General features: G+C 36.6%; 1 protein-coding gene across 2 annotated transcripts in view; it reads left to right on the top strand.

The window, feature by feature from the left end:
- The window catches only part of LOC411038, an 89,912-nt gene that overhangs the window by 21,202 nt on the left and 46,592 nt on the right, over positions 1-22,118 (top strand). For both annotated transcript variants that reach the window (XM_016911877.2, XM_016911876.2), the window contains exon 2: positions 2,579-2,834. In XM_016911877.2, coding sequence (XP_016767366.2) covers positions 2,604-2,834 — 231 coding nt within the window. In that variant the 5' untranslated portion in view covers positions 2,579-2,603. The remainder of the gene's footprint in view (positions 1-2,578; positions 2,835-22,118) is intronic.

The following is a 22,118-nucleotide window of genomic DNA, read 5'->3' as shown; positions in this document are numbered from 1 at the left end:
TGTAACTTGAATACACCTGTAACATTTTATTTATTAGCATAATTTAGTATATTTGATATTATCATGAAAAAATTTTGTTCGACTTAATAAGAGCGTACGCCATCTTAGGTCTGCCGGAAATATATAACCAACGCGTTGAAGTTTATTTCCGAATCTCCAGGAAAAAGAGATCGTGTGCATGGAAGAAGCCTATTTTTGATGATCATCGAAGCTGAAATATTTCTATATTTTTTTTTTTTTTTGGACTTAAAAAAAGGAAACGTCAGAAAGTTGGCCGACTTTTCGAGTGTAAATAAAAATAAATTTCCTCCGTTGTTCTAAAAATTTTCATCATTTCAAATCGACACCGGCAGTTAAAAATAGACACCCTGTGCATCACACGTTCCACCAATAACGTAATTTTAACGGTACTATGACTACAATCGATTTTTAATCGATTTCACGCTCGCGCTTGCACGCAATCCGAATCTCTATAAACTCACAATTTCCACGATTTTGCAATCTCACACAATTTTTTTCCGCTCGATGTATGTATATACGTACGTATGCAATCGAATTTAACGATCTCCAATTTCAAGATTTGCCAAACTGGAATTATTAACAGGCAGAAAGGAACGAGCACTCGATTAAATATCAATCGTACCTCGTTTCATTAATGCGCTTACGGGGGAAAGTGTAAGTGTTTACATCCTGCATCCTGTTTCTTGCGAGGCAAGAACGACGATTCCATTGACTCCGGTTTCTCTACGCAATTCAAATTCATATATAACATAACGGTGACAGATGGAACGTAAGGTAATATTGCTCGTTCATGGGTAAAAATAGGACGCGATAGAGAGTGTGAAGAAATTACCAGAGTCGATATCGTGTGTTTACCGTTACCACACCGTCCCGTGTGAATCTTTCTGAAGCAAAAGTGGGATCCCGCTTTTTCTATTTGACCAGAATTTTTATACGACTTAGGAGATTGGTACGTAGAAAGGAGTAACAATTGTTAAACGTGAAAATATCATCGATAATTTGTCCCATTTAATAAACAGAATATTTTCTGAACGAAGGGAAATTTTTTGTACTTTAAAGTTTTCTTTTTAATTCATCCAACTAAACTAAATCCTTCAAAATTTTCAAACTTCAAGCTTTTGAAATTTTATTTAAAATTTTAAGCAAAAGTGGGATCCCGCTTTTTCTATTTGACTAGAATTTTTATACGACTGGAGATTGGTATGTAGAAAGGAATAATAATTGTTAAACGTGAAAATATCATCGATAATTTATCCCATTTAATAAACAGAATATTTTCTGAATGAAGGGAACTTTATAAGAAGTTCAATTATTTGAAAGATAATTTTTTTGTACTTTAGAGTTTTCTTTTTAATTCGTCCAATTAAACTAAATCTTTCAAACTTTTCAAGTTTCATTGGAAGATTTATTCTATGAAAGTAATTCAAAGAAAATTGTATAAATTTTGATATTCGATTCCATTTTTTAATCGACGATTTCACTCGCGCTATAAAGAAAAAGAAAAAAGTCTTCGATGAGCATCGAATTATTCTTGCTTATGATCAATCAGAGCCGCAGTTTTCCTTGAAGATCGAAGCCACATTCCGTCAGACAGAACATTGGGGTGGAACGAGAATGGCGGTGAATATCGATTCGACGTTCATTGATTCGTTGAACACGATTTCTTGGTATTGTTACAATCGCTTGATACGCGATGCGTTACGCTACTGTTCGCCGCGCTATCACATTCCACTTGTAATATACTCGGTGCGTACGATGAAAGGTATTGAATTGAATTCGTAATAAACAATAATAACTTTGTCTATGCTATTATTACTGTACATTTCTTGATACAATTACAACTACTTGCAACTGACTACTTTTTTTTCTTTCGATAAGATGTATGGAATGTAACAGTTTCCAATATTAAAGTAATAATATATTGTATCGTATGAATTATCTTCGTTCTTCGACGAGTCAAATATTGATTTTTAATCTTGGAATAATATTTACGCAGAATTATCCCCCCTTTCGCACAATTTTTCCCGCAATTTATTTAATTTGTCCAACAGAATTGCCTATAAAGGATCACGTTGTCCCCTTTATTGTTTCCGTAAAATTTGTTCCACGATTATGTATGCAAGTAGACTTCCGTATGACCATAGCTTTACGAGCCTCTCGTTCTCTCTACCCTGCAATTTACCTATATTTTGCCCGCGGATGTAAAAAAATATTTTCTCCACTTAAAACGAAACGTTATTATGAAAATGGGATTTCTTGGGATTCGAAAGAGTATCTTCTACATTTCTCGATTGTATTAATTATAAACCAGGGTTGAGAAATATTTTAATTGTATCTCACAAGAGAGATTAACACGGAATTTTAAATCTGAAATTATAATTATAATTTAAAATTTATTGGATGATAATTCTTAAATTTTCTCAAAATTTTTGTAAGCTCAGCACATTAAAAAAAATAATTGAAAGGAACATCATCAATGTTAGATAATTAAAAAATGAACATGAGATAATTGTAAGAGATATTCGACCAATGAAATTTCAATTTTTCATTCGCGCAGATGACACAGACGTAGCTGACCGAGGATGGCTTCCATCATGGGGTTACAGCAGCCAGCTGCATCCCAGGACACCGTGGATTACGCTGGATATTTGCAATCGACGCAGTGCCATCAGATCCATGGAAGTCAATCGAATGGACAGATCCAGTCCGCGCAGAAATCATCGTCCAATGATCATAATACCAGTTTCACCAGCACTAAAGGATTGCTCAATGGACCTGGTCAAAACAACTGTTTCCTCAACAGCGCCGTTCAGGTAAGATAAATCTTCTTTCACGGACACACACGATTGGCCTTAAAAACTTTACAGCCACGAAATATATACGTATCTCTTTATCTTTAAATATTTTTAAACTACTATCATTAAACAAGTTTTACATTAATTCCCTCTTTGATTTGATCATGTGAGACAAGATGAAAAAAGAAGTGCCAATTAAACGACGATAAAAATATATTTTAATTTATGAAATAATTCTTCTAAAAGAAGAATTATTTTATACTCGAATAATTATTCCTAAGTGTTTATAATCGTATCCCATCTGAAAATTCAATTCACCATTTATTAATTCAACAAAATTATCGTGATCGAAATACTCTATTCAAATAAGAAGCCTCGAACATTGTAAACGACGACAAAACACCGACATCCTGTTTCGCCTATATCGTATGCACTTACCTATAATCATCGATCGCTCTCGAAAATCCAAGTTTTTCCTCTCCCCGTTCAAATTTCGCGCCGTTTCCTCGAGTTGCTCGAAACAAGGTATCACGGTTCATTAATGGAAATAATTTCACGGCTTGGAAAAGGAGCCTTCCCACGTACCGTTAGAATTCGTTGTGTCGATCTGTTTTTTCCCAGCTTTTGTGCACGCCGCAATACGCTATATCCGATATACGTAGCGGTAATTGTAACATCCGCAGGAAGCAATTACACACGGCTCGGTCTCGATTAGAACAATCGATCGGATTTCGAATAAACGGCCGTTGTCCGAAGGACAAAGGTGGCTCGATTCGAGCTTTCGGCTTCTCGTTTCAACAACGATTGCGTAACGTAAATCGAAAATTCTCGATTAATTCGAGTTTCAGCTCGAGCAAACGGATTCGAAAATTCGACTCGTTTTCTTATTCTTCGTAGATCGCAATTTGTAATAGAAATGTGACACCAATGAATCGATTCGCTTTGATCGAAGAAACGAAAAGACGTAATTCTATTTTATTTGTAGATGTAGGGGCTATAATTTAAGGAATATGATAAATTGTTTAAGTCGATTTATCATAATTCTTTCACAAGTGTGTATGTTTGAAAAGGTTAAGGATTGGGAAAAAATTCTGCCTGAAGCAAAATTGTAAATGATATCCATTTGTAATTCATACGAGTTGTCTGTTAAAAGTGAAAGGATTCAATAAATTTCAAGATCAACTTCGTCTCGTTATTGTATTCCCTATTCTTTTTTCTTTATTGCAAAGTATAAATTATTTTTTTTTTTAAAAATGCTTTAATTCGTATTAATTTAACTGGGGTAAAGGAATTTTTCGCTTATTTTTCATTTTTCCTCTTTGTGTTTGCAATATGGCAATCTGCATTTCTGCGTATGCCTCGTCGAAAGGCGCCTTCTTGTATGCAACCGGATAGCTGAACGTGCATTTCAGCGCGTTTACAAAACTTTTTTTCTTTCGCGTGTTCACGATAATTTCATCGTGTAATTTAACGTAGATAAATATAAATATTTATATACGAAAAAAAAGTAATGCATAAATAAAAAAAAAATCTAACTTAATCTTTTAATTTTCAAAAGAGATTGCAAAGTATTAACAATTATTCTTGCGAAGAATTTTATTTATATCTTTTGACAATGAAACTAAGAATCAGGCTATTTAATTAAGAAGAAAAGATTATTCTCACCGTTCAATAAAATCAATGCAAATTCGCAAAATAACTCGCGTTAACTCAAACGATATATTAACGTGATTTTAAGCAAATCTCACGAGAGACGAATATAAACGAAGCAAGAATAATCCACGCCGATACACCGAGTCACATTTTCTGTCTAAATCACTTGGAAACGCGAATTCGTAAGTTTTAAAGAAACAGATTTACAGCAAGACACTTACGGCAAGCCCACCACCAACCGTCCACAGTTTATGGTGGCTACCAAATCTTTAAGACCTGTTATCTCCTGAAAACTTTCGACGTGGACGTAAATATTCATGCTTGGTAAGTGACAGGACATGTGGAGAATACTTTTAAGCCCCCTCTCATTTTGTTCCTCTCTTTTCCCACTTTCTTCACGATCTTTCTCGCGATCTAACAACTAGATACCAAAAATATAATAACGTTTCTCTTCGTTCCATCTTTAGAAACAAAAGAAAGATCATACTTTCGTTGTTGATCGTTAACAATTCTGGTTGAGTTTCTAGGAAGGAATCTTGTATTCGAGAATTCTGGTCTGGAAACACTCGAGATTAATTGTCGATGTGGATGTAATTTTTTACTTTTTTTTTTTTCTTTCCAGAAGTTAGAAAGTGTTTATAGATTCGACAAGGTTTCTGCTTGGTTCACGTGCTCGAAGAATTATAGAGCGATTGAATTATGAGAGGAGAATGCTGTTCGCGACCGGTTAACTTTCAGGGCTTTTCTCGAGTTCAACTCTCCTGTGACAATGGCCATTGTCTCGCTGCTAGAAATATTTCTATCTTAATTTATCGATGATTAGTAAAATTAATTAAATCCGCCAGGATCGAAGAATTTATATTAATCGTTAGAAAGAGAATATTTCTTCTTTCGTTCTTAAAACATTCTTCTTCAAATCCTTCTTTCAAATCAATATGTATATTTCATTTTATCGAAAGATGAACGTAGAAAAGATTTTTTAGAAATAAAAATTACCTTATGTAACAACCTGTTACACTCGTGTCAATTAAATTACATTACTATTAAAGCGTGAAGAAAAAAAAAGAATTTCGGAAAACAATACGGTTTATTAACGAGATCGTCGAGATATAGGAAACTTCAACACAGAACACAATTGTTTCCCATCGTGGCGATGCCACTTTGATCACCTCTGTGCGTGTGCGTGTGCATGCGTGACGTTCACTTTTCATTCGTGACACGGGACAAAGGAGTTACTTACCACACCCTGTCCGCGTGCACGTTTTACGCTTAAAACGCTTGTATTCACGTGTCACGTAAAAGCCAAGAGTATCGGGTACGCGTGCTTCATGTCGAATGCCGATAGCTAATAGCGCGATCGTTTTATTAGATTAGAAACCTTCGTCGCTCCTTCGTTGTGTATTCGCGCGCGTGCGTTTACCCGCCATTCATCCCCCGCGCCTTGAAAATTAATCTGTCTCATAAGAAACTCGTGAACTCGTTCCACGTTGATCGATGGGTGATTGGATATCCCATACATGCTTTGTAAATCGAATGTAAATTAATCGTTTAGTTGTTGGTGACTATTTATTTGGAAAGTTTCCCTGTTTTTTTTTTCGTGGCAGTTGTTTAGATAGATTGAAAAGATTCTTCTTTCTTGGTTGAATAATTTATTCAAGGTCTAGTTAGTATATCGATATATTCAGAATATATCTTTGGTCAGTTTTGAAAATAATGAAATTTATCTTTTCTGTGTTATAATTGTAGTTTGCACGAGTTTGAATAATTTAATATGTGATGTTAAAATAATTTTAATATTTATTTATCGTATATTTGTTCCAATTGTTGCACAGCATTCGATATAAGCTCATCTCGCTCAATCAGATCATACGTACATAGTAGGTTTTCATTCAATTTCAACTTTAATTTAGTTTTCAGTTTTGCTTGAAGCATGGCTGCCTCCACGTTCGATGGCTATTCGCGTCATTAAATCGCCACGGGACAATACACTTTTGTTCGTTTCTATAGGCGCGAGCGAATTTCATCAAATTCGTTTTGCTTTAAGATCAGATAGACATGTAACATATCAATTTTTCTTTCGTTAACCTAATAACGTAATATTTAATTTATTTCCTCTTGATCTTAAATTCTTTAATGACTCGAGTTTCCAAGAATTCTAAATTATATATATTTATCAATTATTAAAAAAAAAGAAAAACTTACGAGATTTTAAGAATTAACAGTAATACATAAATTTAACTCCAGAAGATTTCTCAGAAGATTTTTCTGAGAGCAAATACTCTAATTGTTTCAAGTATCGTTCAATCCGTTCCACGGCACCACGCAATTTTTCAATTCCATTCCAATTTTACAGCGACGACTTCTCGGTTCCTCCTTGCGTATTATTAATGCTTTCCAATTTCGCCCGCCAGTGGACGATGAAATTAAACAATCGCGGCCTGTATCTGTTAGGGCAGCGGCCGATAAATGGTAATTTTTATCGGCGCGATTTAATCGGCCTATAAATTAGCAACCAGTGGATTAATGAAACCCAGGAGTGTATCGTTCGAGGGTTTCGTTCGTCGAAAAATGTTTCATTAGCAATACCGAACTAACGAACGAATTAATGATATAAAACTTGTTTTCGGCTCCGCTGTAATGGCACCTTGGGGCTGGCTAACGGTCCATCGACCAGTTTCGTCGCCGATGCTGATAAATGTTTGAAACGTTCCTCGTTATCGTCGAAGCAAACCCATATCGCGCATAAATTATGTTTTAGGCAACATCTCGTTCGTGTATATTTTTATGGCCTATCTCCACGTTTGTTTCCAATTTTTTCCTTTTTTTCTTATAAAATATACTTTATTGGAGATTAGTTTAACGTAAGACGAGTGAAATTAATAGAACGAAATAAATTGAAATAATTAATGAAATTTAATTAAAAAAGAAGTAAAGAAATAAGAAGGAATATCGTGTGACATTTTTGATTTGTAACTTGATTTTTGTATATTAAAAGATTCTTGGATATTTTGAGTATATATTTTACTTAGTATTTTACGATTTCTTAATAATAAACTTAAAATAAATCAATGCGAGTCAAGGATGGAACAACGACCCAGTTTTTGGATAATTGGAAACGATTGGGAAAGGATAGTTAATTGTTTTTTTAACCCTTCCTCTCTCATTCCCATTCCATTGGATTTTTCATTAATTGGAGACACTTTTCATCGTCGCTGAGGAACCATGTCTATACAATTTTAACGAAGAGTTTAAAGCGAGTGGAAATTAAAAGTCTGAAAATAATTAAAACCTTTCTCATCGTTTCACGATGAAGAGAAAAAAAAGAAAAAGAAAATTGTATACTGAAGTTTAAGACTATTTAAGACAGTACTGATTCATGGTAAATTTTAAAAGTATAATTGATAACGAAGCTACACCCCTTTATAGATAATAAAAGATTGAGTATATGAATGTATCTACATGTGTTTCTTTGCACTGTAACGTCTGGTTTCCATTAGCACAAAAGTTAATGACCCTTCGAACCAGAACCATTTTGATCAATCATATATCTATTTTAGTAACTAAAACTCATGAAGTAATTAATCCAAACAATGAACGAATATTTTGCTTGATAAATAAATCAATTTTGAAGACACGATTGAGTAAATTAAAATATATCTTTAATATCTTTAATAATTTGAATTTATAATATGACGATGATAATAAAATTGGATTGTTCGAAAATAACGAGGAATGATTTTTTAAATTAGTAGAATATATCTTCAATATAATATTCTTTCAGAAATAGCTATAACTCGAAAGATAATAATTTTCAATTAATCAATGAACGATCATTAGAAGCTTCCCCTTTGAAACGTTTTCTGATTTATCTCGATATGATTTCCGATTCCTGATTTATACTCGTGTAAAGAAAAGCCTAATTTTTAATCGTTTTCTATCTCTATCTTTATTGTTTTTTCAGATCTCTCGTTTTCATCTTGTCTCATTGACCTATCCCAAACTTTAGATAAGTGACAGATTCAGAAAAAAAATATAAGTCACTGAATCATGGGCCTATTCTCAACAATCTATTCGAGATCTTGAAATAAAAAATGACTTCAATAGAATAGTTTTCTCTACTGAATTCCTTTTGATGATACAATTTTTAATTTTATCTTGATACAAAAATAGAAGTTTCATTTGTAAATTTACGCAAATAAAATAATTGTGATATAAAGTATATAATTTAAGATGACATCATACATATTTATATATATTTAATCATTTCTTTAGCTAGATAAAAAATTTGCAATCTAATGATTTGTATCATTTTTTCGTGATAATATTAATTAAAAATCAAATGTACAAACATTTGAAATTGAAATTATTCGTTAATATGAATAAATGAGTCACATCAAACAATGTTCGATTAATTTCTTGTTTTAAATAATTCTATTCTTTTCTCCATCATTCGCATTGATTACACTCTGACTTACTCTACAATTTTATCATCATATACGTGTTTTTACAGCTACACGTGTCTAATACTTTTTCATAAACTGAATTCGAACAAAGACGAAATAAGCAAACCACCGTGGACACGTTTTCGAACGAACGGAAATAAGGAAGAGTATACAGTATTGCTTTATCGCGAGTTAAAGCGTTATCTGGCGACTTGTACCGGTTAATGGGGCTAGGTTTTGTATTATCTGGCGACACAACATCGCGATGCTCGCGTATTTCCCGCGACGAGATAACGTTTCGTCGACGAGGCTGGGAGAGCAAAAGAGCTTTGGAAGATTTCCAACGACGGAGATTAGGTAACGCGTTACTTTACCTTAATCTCCGCTCGTGTGCTTAACGCCGTTTTTAAAGACACTCGAGAACTGAAAAGACACGGTCGAGATATCATTCCTTCCCTTAGCCCGATGAGAACCCGATTATAACTCGTCGTTGTGTAATTTTCGGTGAAAGGCATCGGATCATTGAAGGAAGAAAATACAAATATCGAGATGTACAATATAAATATAATAATATAAATAATAATATAAAAGATATGTATATATAAATACTTTGGAATTAATTTAAATAAACGAGAGACATCTATTTTTATAAAAATCGGAGAAACGAAAATAATATTATTTTAACAAATATATATATATATATCTCATTATAAAAATAACCAGACAAAGTAAACGATACGAAATTCACACTCCAACTGTCAAGTCAATTTTTATTTTCACCTTCATTTGCCCACTCCATTCGGTTAAAAATTAAACAGACACACGGGCTTGTCGACACCCACCTAAAACAAACAAACCGATTATTTCTTCCCTTTTCACACATTATCGTTCTTACCATGCGAACACCGTCATCTAAAAAAAAAAAAAAAAAGGGAGACTGGTTTGAAGGATCGAGTTGACATTGGAGAATTGGACGTTTCCACAACTCGATCCTCAAGGTTCGTCTCGAACGAAGGATTCCCTTTCGTTCTCATCGTCGCCGCACCAGCGATTTTCCTATCGATACCCCCACCGCCTCTCTCGCAAATCTGGTATATATAATGCGCTGGGGAGGGAGTGTGGAGGGGGGTGTCGAGGTAGACGGCACGGCCTACTCGTAATTAGCGCCGGCAGATGAATCAGTTTCCTATTATAATTAGCCGCTCGCCGGAAAGGACGAAGTGGGTACACCCTTTTACACCTGTTCACAGTCCCAGTGTCTTCTGGGTGTTATTGACACTGTTGCTCCCATCGCATGCCGCACAATGCACCTTCCCTCCCTGTGTCGACACCTCGAGGGCCCGAGTTGAATTAAACACGTTTCTCAGCTTCTGTGTTTTGTTCAACCACGATTTCGGTTTTTTTTTTTTTTTCTTTTTTCTACGAGTAGTTGCAGTTTTTTACATTGTCACGAAGATAATACACATTGCGCAATATGATTCATGCCCCGAGATCTTGGGATAATTATTTTATACTTAAAATTCTATTAAATGGTAAAAATTGTTAATAACTTAACACTTTGTAATTTTACACGTGTATATATTACGTGTGAAATTATTATTGGTTAATAGATTCTAACAGCTTTAACCAAACAAGGTGCAAATTTTCGGTGTTAAGACTTGTTAAGTGAAGGAATTATTTTTGAGTAGGTGTGAAGTGATCGATATCGAAGGTCAGAAAGAATTGATGGAATAAGATACTTCTTTTTCGAGTTTTCTTTGAATTAAAAAAAAATCTCTCATTTATGATTATTTATTAGCCAATTAGTCAATACTATAGAATGTTTCATTCTAATTTCATTAAGATATATTCCTCTATTTCCTTGCAATTTAATTTTGGATTAAAATATTGCACGATTGTTGTTTAATAAAATTTGAACGGAAAATTAGTCCAAGTTTCGGATTAATATGGCGGGTGAAACAGGAAAGAATCGTTTTGCTTCCGTAAACGAGCATGCTCTCGTTTAAATGAAGCTCCTGTGTCTCGTTAGTGAAGCAATCGTCTGTATCGCACGGTGTATTCACAATGCACTTTTCTTCCGTCTGTCACGAATGCTTCATCCATTATTTTCTATACAGCTTCATGTTTTTAAGGTGAAGAAATTGACGCAATCATCGAGAAGCGTTTTCCTGGATTTCCTTTCTTGTTCTATGAAAGGATTAAAAGAATGGAATAAAAATGGTCGAAGAAAATTGTTGTAACGAGAGATATCCATTGTGACAAATATTTCTACGATAGAAATCCTATCAATCGTAAAATTTCAATATCAAATCGTGAGTGAAACGGAGATCTCTATTTTCATTTTGTAACCAATCCCACGCAATCCAATTCACGTGATTTCAATAATTCGATTGATCCTACGCTTTCTTCTCGAATCATCATTTCGAGGACGCTGATCTTACGATGAATTTATTCGAAATGTCCATCAATGGTTAATCGATTAACCAGCAAATATCTTTAAAACAATTTTGTGCTCACGTGCTCGTTATTTCAAAAAAACAAAAGTCAGGCATCCATCTGGTGGCACGTGGTCGATACGCACCTGACCCGATCTTCCTTCGGAATTTGGCGGCAACAACGATTGGCGAAACATCGGTATAGCGTACCTTTCCTACGAAACATCTGCTTAGTTAGACGCAGATGTACACTGGACAGTGAGATCCAAGCATGATCTGATTGCATTTTTTTTAGAAGAGTACCATCTGTGCATTTCCAGCACGCCCACTTATTATTACGTAAACGAGGTCAATTTCATTGTGAATTGTATTCCATGCAAATTATCCTCCTTTGTTTTCTGTATTTATTCTTGATTTGAACCATTTCTTTCTATTCACGATAATTCGATATCGCAAGCTGAGAACTTTATTTTGTATCGTGTTTATAATTATTGCGTTGAAATTCCTGTTAAACTTATTATAAATATTATGCTTCTTTCTTCTAGAAAATATAAATATTTTCCATCTTTTTTCAAATAGCAAGGTATACCTCTCACGAGACTTTCCATTGTCCAATTTTATGATTCACGAAAATTCGCTCGAATTACCTAAAAGGAAAAACCACTTTTTACTGACCCATTGCGTGCAAACTATGGAGGAAAATCTCCTAGTGACTTGGAAATACACGAAGCCGTTTCACGACGACGAATCACGTAGTCGGGGGTCAGGTGAGGGTGCCGTTCGCGTCGTTCGCAAATCGCTGGCCCATGAATCCGGGTCTCGTTTCGGTGACAATAGCCGAAGAAGAAGTTGCGTTTCTGTCGACCCTTCGCCACCGACCCCGAAGAGAGAAAGAAAACCCGTGCATCGTTAATAGCGGATGGGACCTGCTTGTATACGCGATTCGGCCTCTTAGGGCAGCAGGTGTCTGGGAATTACTTCTCTGACTCATCGCCAGGTGATGTCTACCGCGGCGCGAGCAAGGAACCGGAAGCTCTCGCGCACAAGGCGCACCGTTCCTTTTCCAGACAAGTGGAGAGTGAGGTTAGACTCTTTTTAGATCTTATTCGATCCTTAGATTCGCTACTCTTTGTCTGTAGGATCGAAGAAAGCAGTAGATTAGTTGAAAAAAATTCGTTATTCTTTTTTTTGTAATTAAAAGTATCTTTAGAAAAATTGAAAGCTAGAATTTTTGAGTTTACAAGTTGATCATAATTATTATCTTTCTTTTTTCGATGAATAATTAAACGTGAGAACTTTGAAATTAACTTTTCCTAATAATGATTTCTCGTTTGTAATATTTTAACTTCGAACATCTTAAACAAAATTACAATATTTAATATACACTCCAAAACTTGCATTTAGATCACCATAGATGTCCGTAACATTGTAAATTCTCCAGCCAGAATGATATTTTGCACGTTCGATACACGGAACAATAAAACTCGAGAGGCTCGATTGCGCAACTCGGCTGCCCACTCGAGGTTAAGAACACTGCGAAAGAAAGAAAATAAGGGGAGGAATAAGGCGAGGGCAGAGAAGCATCGGCCTCGGAAGAAAAGGAGGTGGAGGAGGCGGAGGAGGCGGAAGAGTTGAAAGAGGAATATACGCACAAGTGGTGGAAAGGGGAGGCGGCGTTCTCGAAGGCGAGGGAAAAGAAGAAGAAGAAGAAGAAGAAGAAGAAGACGAGCCACGTGTGGGAAAAGTCCGCGATGCGAGACTGAGAAACGCGTGCGTTCGATCGTGAATTCGCACGTGCGTCGATGTGTGGCCGGCATACACCCACGCGAGTCGCATGCGTATCGATTCTATATCGTTTTCTTCTCCGTGGCGACGCAGTGTCGCCAGTGAACGTGATCCTTCCGTCGATCTTTCCAATCGATTCAACTCGTGCCGCGATTTCTCGTTCGAACGGGCTCGAATCTTTTATCGATGTATGTATTCAACGAGGAAGCAAGATTTCCTTCTTCTAAAAATAAAAAGGTATCCTGACTTTTCGAAAATAGATATACAATGTATCTTATTACAAATTACAAAATTTATTATCGAATATTTTCTTAATTGGTATGTGAATATATCTCGGATATGATTAAAATTTGATTGGATCGAATAATTATCCGAATCTATTAATCCATCGAATTGATATTAATTTCGAATGCATCGATTCGCCCAGCAACTTCCTCGAAATTAATCCCTCGACACGGATTACGATCACCGGCCGACAAATTTCACCTCGCTACGTGCATCATCTAATATTCTCACGGATGGGGTCCATTCGCCTCCATCGAAACGGGGTGCAAGCCATCCCGTAGAAAATTCCAAGTGTTCACGCTTCGTGTGTCGGTATTATCCTTTCATAGGCTAGGAGAAGGATATCGTCTTCTCGCCGACTTCTCGGTTCGGTAACGCGATATCCCACCATCCTTTCCTCTGAATTTTCTAGGTCGCGGATCACGCAACACTTGCCGCGTTTAATTCGAATGTTCTCTTCCTATCTTTTCGTTCCGCCGAGTTTCATTTCCACCTTGTGAAATCTAACGCCTCGCTCGACGCTTCGACGACTCCTCGAACAACGCGTTGTTCCATTGGACCATTTTTAGCGGACCAGAACTGTCTCACTGATCTCGTATTCCGGGAACATCGATCGATCATCGCTCCGCACGATGTAATCGAGTAATTGTCGGGAGGTGATCCTCTTTCTTCTTGTCCTTCTCCTCAGGCGAGAGAGAAACAATTTGCAATTTATTTAATTAATGCTTCCTTATAGGTTTCTTCTGGCCTGTTTTTACAGCTGGTTAATAATCGATAATTGACTTTTCTGTTCCTGTTCCTGGTAATTCGAAGCTGTGAACACGGGTTGTTGAGAAACGATCGTGTTGAAACTGATATTAAATCGAGAAGATATAGAACGATTTCTTAAATTTTTTTTTTTCGTTTCATTTCTTTTGAAAGGATATTTTAATCGCAAGTTTTATCCTAGTTTAGCAACAATATTTTTAATTTGATTATATTTGTGATCTAGCACAGCTAGTATGTCATTCTGCAGTTAGTCAGAGACTGGTTGCATGGTTTAATTCGCTGCTCGAAATAATTGGAGGATTATTTACTTGAGTTGTTTGAGTTAACAGGCCGTGTAAATACAGCGACAAAGTATTTTAATTGCTCGCAAAGAAAAAGAAAAGTTTCATTTGCAATCATTTTCAATCGAACTATATAGCTGCTGTTATAAATAAAATTAAATTAAAATCAGATTGTTAAAATATATCAAAAAAGTATAAATTCGATTGAAAAATCCAAAGTAGTCTCGAATATTTACTACCTAATCTAATCGTTCGTCAGCTACATCAATCCTCTTCCTCGCGGCATAAATTTATACCAAACGTGTAATTTCATCAATCCAATTTGATCGATCCTCGTCATCATCGCACAAAGGGGTTCCGTCGTAGCGGAACGAATCGAAAGGTTAATGCGCTCAAAACCCGTTTCGTTCGGCCTAGTTTGAAACGTATGCAAGTAACAAACATTTCTCCATTGTGCGACCCTAAAGAAAGAAAGGCGAAAGAAAAGGTGTCGAGGTCGAGGAGCACGCGTTTCGAAACCAAGATTCCCTTCCGTCTTCGTTTCCAATCGATAAATTATCAACTTATTTATAACAAGTTTAGCACAAGTTTTCTTGATGAACTCGAGCAATACATAGAAGAGCAAGTTTCTGAAAGAAAAGAGGAATGCACCAAGGAACTTCTACATCTATTTCAAAACAACCCAAACTTGTTTCTTTATGATTATCATTACACGTGTGTATCGAATATAACACTGTGTGAACGAGGATTATCAAAAACAGTTAGCGGATGTTCGTCCTCTCCGTGGTGAGACGTGATCGAATCGAGTCACGTTTTACGGGAATTGCGTCTCGATCCGGCGAAACTGGATCGCTCTGCTTCGTATATAGAAAGCCGAAGATCTTTGAGAAACATGCGCCTCTTGACGTATGGAATATTCCTTTTAACATTGGAAAATTCGTAGTGGCATCCTGAAACATTATATTATATATGTGAAAATTGGGAAGGAAATAGTTGAGAGACGATTTTTATTAAGATGTTGAAATATTCCCTATGTTTATACGCAAAATTATAGAAAGAAGATGGACGTTAAAGAAACGATTTTTATTAAGATATTTAGAGGTTGAAACATTTCCTTTTCAATTTCCCATGTTTGTAAGCAAAATGGAATGAAATTGCTGCAACTAAGCGCGCATCAACCGAGGGAGGCCATTTCGAATTCCCCGCTTTTTCTTACTTCCTCGACGCACGACGAGTTTAATTTTTCCAACGGGAGGAATTAGCCTTGAGTCGAGATGGGAAGAACGGGTGTTACCATTTCGCGCGGAATTTCCATCCGCGGTGCACCGTGGGTGCAGTCGCGTGTTCGAGCCGAGTGGAAAAGGGAGAAAAAAGAAAAATGGCGCAACCAGTAGTTAGTCGGTGCTTGATAGGCGTAGCACGGCTCTCCCTTGCGGTTCTTCTTGTTCCACGGCCGTTTCGATGCATTCCACCAAGATTCGAGACCCAACGTCCCGCTTCTTCGCTCGCACGCGATACGTGCGCGCGTATCACTTTTCTCGTTTTTCACGTGGATTCCATCCACGGCCGGAAATCTCTCCGGTTTTTGAGACTCTTCCAACCATCGATTCGTCGTCTCATCCTTCGGATAGCGGAACTTTAGCGATCAGAACTCGATCAAATTAATAATTTCTTGTAAGAATAATCTAATCAAGTTCCCAAATTAATAATTTCTTGTAAAAATCTCCAATCAATATCCCCTTATAAATATAATGTGTTATTACATTATGTGTAAGGGAATAATTAGATGGAATAATAATTTTAATACAAAATATTTCCCAATCTTGTTCCAATTATTGTTTTAATTTTGTATGGATGATACTCGAGTTGATCTAAAAAAACATACAGAGTCATATAAAAAAATCTGACGGATTTCTCAACTCTCATCCCCACCAAGAACTTATTTTTTCTCAAACTTTATGCCCGAGGTCGAGGTATCCCTCTGCGAGACGAACGAATTTGTCTCTCGTTTACAACGAATCTGCACAGGATGTTCGTCGAGAATTTGCAAGAATGGCGTCCGGAATAGGTTGAAAAACGTTTCGAGGGAAGAAACGGCCGTGAAACGAACGGAGGAACTTTCGAATTAAACGGGAAGAAACACCGTGCTGGACACCGTGCCATTATCTCAGCGGTTTACGAGCATGGACGGTGGTAAAAAATCGGCGTCCCTCGGCCAGAAACGGGGATCGTTGGCACGAGCTAACTGGCCAGAAGAACGATCCAAACCGTTGTCATTAACCGTGGCACGTTTCGCGGCCGGGAAACATCGAACGGATTCATCTGTAATCTTCATCTATCCACCGAGTTCCGCTCTGACGCGGAGAATTTTCGTTTTTCCTCCAGCATCATCCGATCTCCCCTCCTTCCGAGAAGATTTCGAGTAATTGTTACCGAGATCTATCTAAGTAGCCCAGTGGATTTTTTTTTCTTTTTTTAAGATTCAGAGAGTTCGCGAGAAAAGTAAAGTTTGATTATTTTGTACGATGACGAAGGTTCTCTGATCGGGAATAAAACGAGAATCCAATAATTGGAACATTGTCGTATCTTCATTCTCAATATTTAATTAGCTTCTCTTCTTCGCCCACTTTTCCATTTAATCACGTGACCCTAATTAACCACTCCACCTTGTCGTGTCATTCCAACTACAAAATACGATTCGAAATGAATTTCAAAGAGGGAGGTGTTATCTCGCGGTAATAAGAAGCGATGCGATGAGCTTCTTCGAATTTTAAAAAAAAAGGAAAATTATGCGTGAGAATAAGAAAAATCGTCCACTTACAATACGAACAATACAAATTCTCCTCCTCGAACGGAGTTTCTCGAAATCGTTAAAACCTTTTTTCCCCGATCTCGTTGCATATATTTTCCAATCCCCTTTGTTTCACTCGAAAACTCGAAGAAAGAGCCTCCGCGTCTCCGCGGACGTCTCTCATTATCGCGAGATAAAGAAAAATAAAAGCGCGAACGGAAGGTCGAAATATTCTCTTGCCGCGCGCGGAGAGCGCGATCCGTTCGCAAACGTGGGCGTGCAGAAAACGCACAATCGACACGAACACAAAGTGAGACACACCACTGTGTTTAATGTTTCTGTTTCGTGGGAAAGAGCCGGAGCTGAGAGAATCCTTTACCGGGCGAATTAACAGGCTGACGGAGTAATCATCGTTGTAATTTCGTTTCGTTCGAGCTCTCACGGCCGGGACGCGACGCCGCGTATCTCGTCGCCAATTTCGACCATTTCGTAAGCAAATCTTCTCTTTTCACGTTTTATCTTATTGTTAACGGGCATTGTTTGTCGTTGAGAAACGGGGGCCATCAATTTTCGACGATGAAGCGAAGAATTTTAGAACTGCGATTTGTGTATTTTTATCGTTCCTTGTTTCGAACGAATAATGAAATTAAAGTGAATCCAAATGGATCATGAAAATGGACTTGTCATCGTTTTCCTTCCGTTCACCCTCAAACGATAATAATAAATATTCATAGATAGGTTTTTCAATCGAAATCAAATTTCACGCAAAAATATCTTCTCATTCTTATTCGATTAAAATTATTTCGCAAATTTTTGAGAAAGAAAAAAAAGAAGAAAGGAAAACTTCACGGATGTTCAATTACATCTCGAAATAAATCTTATTACCCAGTCCTAATTTAAGAGCCATTCGAGCAACCATAATCGTCGAGCATCGTCCCACGCAAAACCATTTCATACGCTTTGCAAGCACTCTGGCAAACGATGTTTCCAATTAGCAAAGGCGGTGGTAAGCGGCTAGGGGACCCAGTTTAAGCCCCATCAACGGTGAAATTAAATCGCAATTAGGCGGAGGGGGCGGGCGGCGCCGATTCATGCAAAACGCGGAAAGTTCATTTCTAGCCTGGGGGGGGGAGGGGGAGTGTTTGACGACCGAAACTCTGGCCTGTTGTTTCTCATACCGGTCGCTCACGTGTGGAAACACGCGATTATAAATTAATCGCGGCCAAGAATAACGAGCCCCTGCCACGGACACGGTAGCTGCGTCACGTGGGAGTCGGCGTCTCGAAGAGGTCTGGCGCCTCTGGGTCGATCTTCGATCGCAATATCGTGCATCGTGGAGTAGAATACGTTCATTAAACGCACGATTCGAGGGTACGAAGATCTCGTGGCTTTTTTCGATTCGCACCGTTCCTGCTATTAGAAACGATGAGATCGCGAGAAACGCGATGTCACGCTCTCTGCTGAGAGATTAATTCGCTTTTGTACGAATTTAAGCCCTCGTTTAAGCCCTTTCAGAATTGCAATAATATTTTTCTTCATATTTGTGATCTTTATAATCTGTATTTTCAATAATGTTTAATGGTTTTCTGTATTTGTGAGAGATACTCGTGGATTTTAGAATTTAAATCGTTTCGATACTCTACGATATATTTCTGGAGGAATATTCTCATAATTTTTGCCGATGGGTTTGAAAGTTAGGTGAAAGTTGGTTTGGAGACGATTTTATCGAAGTCATTTCGTGTCATTGTTACGATGGGAATGATCCTGGGTTTCAGATTAATCGTGCAAATTGTTTCGACTTGCTTCGTATTTAAGAATGAAGGGAAAATATATAATAAATTTGTTTGGTTGCATATATGAATTCTTAGGTCACTGAGAATAGATGCACAGTCTATGGAGTCTATATACGGGTCTATAGTCGTAAAAGAGGTGACATGCGTTTCTCTCTTGCGAGGTGACAGGAGCTAGATTGAGAATAGGTCTTGGGCAATACATTTTTTAATTAGTAAGTAGTAGAAGTAACATTGGATAGAAAGATATTTAATTGATAATGGTGTTAAGGCTCAAATGATAAATTATATTCTAAAATTAAACATTGTGAAACTGAGCTAACCTATCTCGAATTCTAAACTATTCTATTTGAAAATTAACTAAAAGGCTTGAATCATTGAGATACGTTGGAAATTTTTAACGTGAATATTAATGTAAGATTATAAAGTATTGTAGCAACGTTATACCTCTCCAACATCGAAAATTAAAATTTTTGAAACGATGTTAATTGTTTATATAATTCGTACATAAATAAAAATAATGCTTGAATAATTATCGTTGAAAAGAATTAGAGAATCGTGTAAATTGCAGTCGTTTGATCGTAAGTGGAGCATCTGAGCAATTAAATGATAATTAAATAGAGGGGGAAAAAGCGAGGATAATCATAGCCTCTCGAGATTATGTTAATATGTTGCATTGCGTATATATACATAAGCGCCAGATCTCACGTTGTTCAACAACCCCGGCTCGTAGTAAACAAATTTATCTATGCTAAAACTTTACTACTTACACGCCAGACAAGAGCACAAGAAGTTCTCAAGAACTTCCTCTGCCTATCTGTTTCAACGATAACGTGATGAATGAAAAAAAAAGAAACGAGACACGTTTTCAATTTTTTTTTCACGCAAAAAGATCCGACATTCAGATAAACGAAGAACGAAAGTCCTGATTGATACGATTAACAAATGATCAAAGCCGTGAGAATATTCAATATTTAAATCCACAATAAATAATAATCAACTTAAAGAAAATCTACAAAATAAATAATAAAATAAATTCATATTTCTTCGAAATGTCAAACGAAACAAAATGAAGCATTAGATCGAATAAAGAGAGAGGGGGGGAATGCAACGAATATCACGAATAAACACACGAACCCACTGGTCCCACGTGGTTCAGAGAGCGTGACCACGTGGCGAGCAATAGTATAGTAAAGTGGCCGCAAGATAGGAGCGATGTCGGCTGAATGGGGAGAAAGGGGCGAAAAGCGGAGGAGGGTACGGGTTGAACCGGAAGCCGCCACCGGAACAGCTTCTAGGTTCACATGGTCGATGTACTCGGAGGTCACGATAATTTTCTTTCCTTCATCGGATAAAAAAGAAGGGAAGGAAAGAAAAAACTTGACCTTTTCCCTCCTTTTTCAACTGTTATTTGCTTGGACAATTAGATAGAAACTTAGATTTATATACGTGTTATTTCGTAAAATTTGACTTAATTAAAATTCGTTTTCCAATAACTTTTCATAAATTTACTAGTTCACAATTCCTTATCCTATCCTATTCGTCACTTTCTGATAATTTGAATTTAATTGGGGATAAAAGAAGACCTTGAAGATCTTCTTCGAAAATGTACGGCACGAACAATTGAACGTTATGCTTGAAGAGTTATACTTTCCTTCGACTCTCTCTCTCTAAAGTAGACATAAAGGATTTCCGATGGTCAAAAGCGGTCGAGTCGATTTTTACGGCTTTGTCTTTTCCAGTGACCGAGCAAGCACCACCCCGTGAGAACACACCCCTCTAGGAATCGAAGATTCCGCGAGCAATGGCCCGTGAAAACTTATACACCACGTGCATATCTATCGGAAGCGCGACGAATTAATTCAGGTGTGTTTCATCGAGCGTTGAAAGGTTATGGAGACTGAAAGGCCTTTTCAAGCTTGGCATTACTCGAACTATATATACAATTTTCTAAAAGCTTCCAAATGCTTGTAGCTTATTTTCTGGTATCGCATTCATAGATTTTTAAATTAGATTTTTAATCTAAATTTTAAATTTAATGCGAGGTATTCTAGAGTTAGTCTCTGTAAGCATTTTATAGACGAATGTAAAAATTTGGAAAGAAGTACAAAGATGAAATTTCTACAATTATTTGTTGGAGCAATTGTTGAATTATTGAAACAAATATATTATTATTATTATTTGAAATGTTAAAAATGCTTGTATGAATGAAATAAGTAGGTTGAATCGTACGGAAAGAAAGCGGAAGAGTGAGATTTAAAGAGTTCGATGGAGTTGCGACAGATGTTGAACACGAGGTTTTGTAATCGTTGCCAGAGGGTATATTCGATTCGATGGAGGAGAGATTTCGCTCATTCATATGTACTTTTAAATCGGGTGATCTGAAATGAAATACAGTTAAACAAGTTCTAATTAATTGAACTGAAAAACAAAGGAAGAATAAATTAAAGCTTGCCGATCGTTATCCAATTTAATTAAATCTCGATGATGATCTAATTGCAGGTTGAAAAAATTTTAAGTAAACGTTAGATAAATTGTTTCAAGAAAAATGTTTTGCAATTTTTAAGTTTCGATTTTTGCAAAAGATATAATTAATAAATGATAATTCGGTAAAAGTGAAAGTAAGAATTATAGGAATAAATTTTTTTAGAAATATTGTATAGCATTTGTATTCCAGAGTTAAAGCATCCCCCTCTTCAAATGATTAATATGTTCAATGCATACGTCTCGTAGGTTGGCATACATTATTACTAGAAAAGAAAAAGGAAAAAAAAAAAAAAGTACAATTTATATACGGCAACAAGTAATGTAAGAAAATCAGTAATACGTGAAAAATTTAAATTTATTTTAAAATAGATTATTTTCACCTTGAAAAGTGCAACTTGTAATCGAAACGGATCGAAGCGAAGCAAATTGCAAAGCATCATAGCATCTTAATCGACAAGGAAGTGGTCATATTTGTATGTACGATCACGAGTGCATCGAATGCAAGCGCGCCTGTAGCAATGCAAACTGCATACGCGTACTGCGAGCTGCGGTGAATTTTTCAGGCGCATTTTCCTTTCACTGCTG

The sequence above is a fragment of the Apis mellifera genome, linkage group LG4 (genome assembly GCF_003254395.2).
Source record: "Apis mellifera strain DH4 linkage group LG4, Amel_HAv3.1, whole genome shotgun sequence".
NCBI classification, from domain to species: domain Eukaryota; kingdom Metazoa; phylum Arthropoda; class Insecta; order Hymenoptera; family Apidae; genus Apis; species Apis mellifera.
This window is presented reverse-complemented; position numbering and strand designations above follow the sequence as displayed.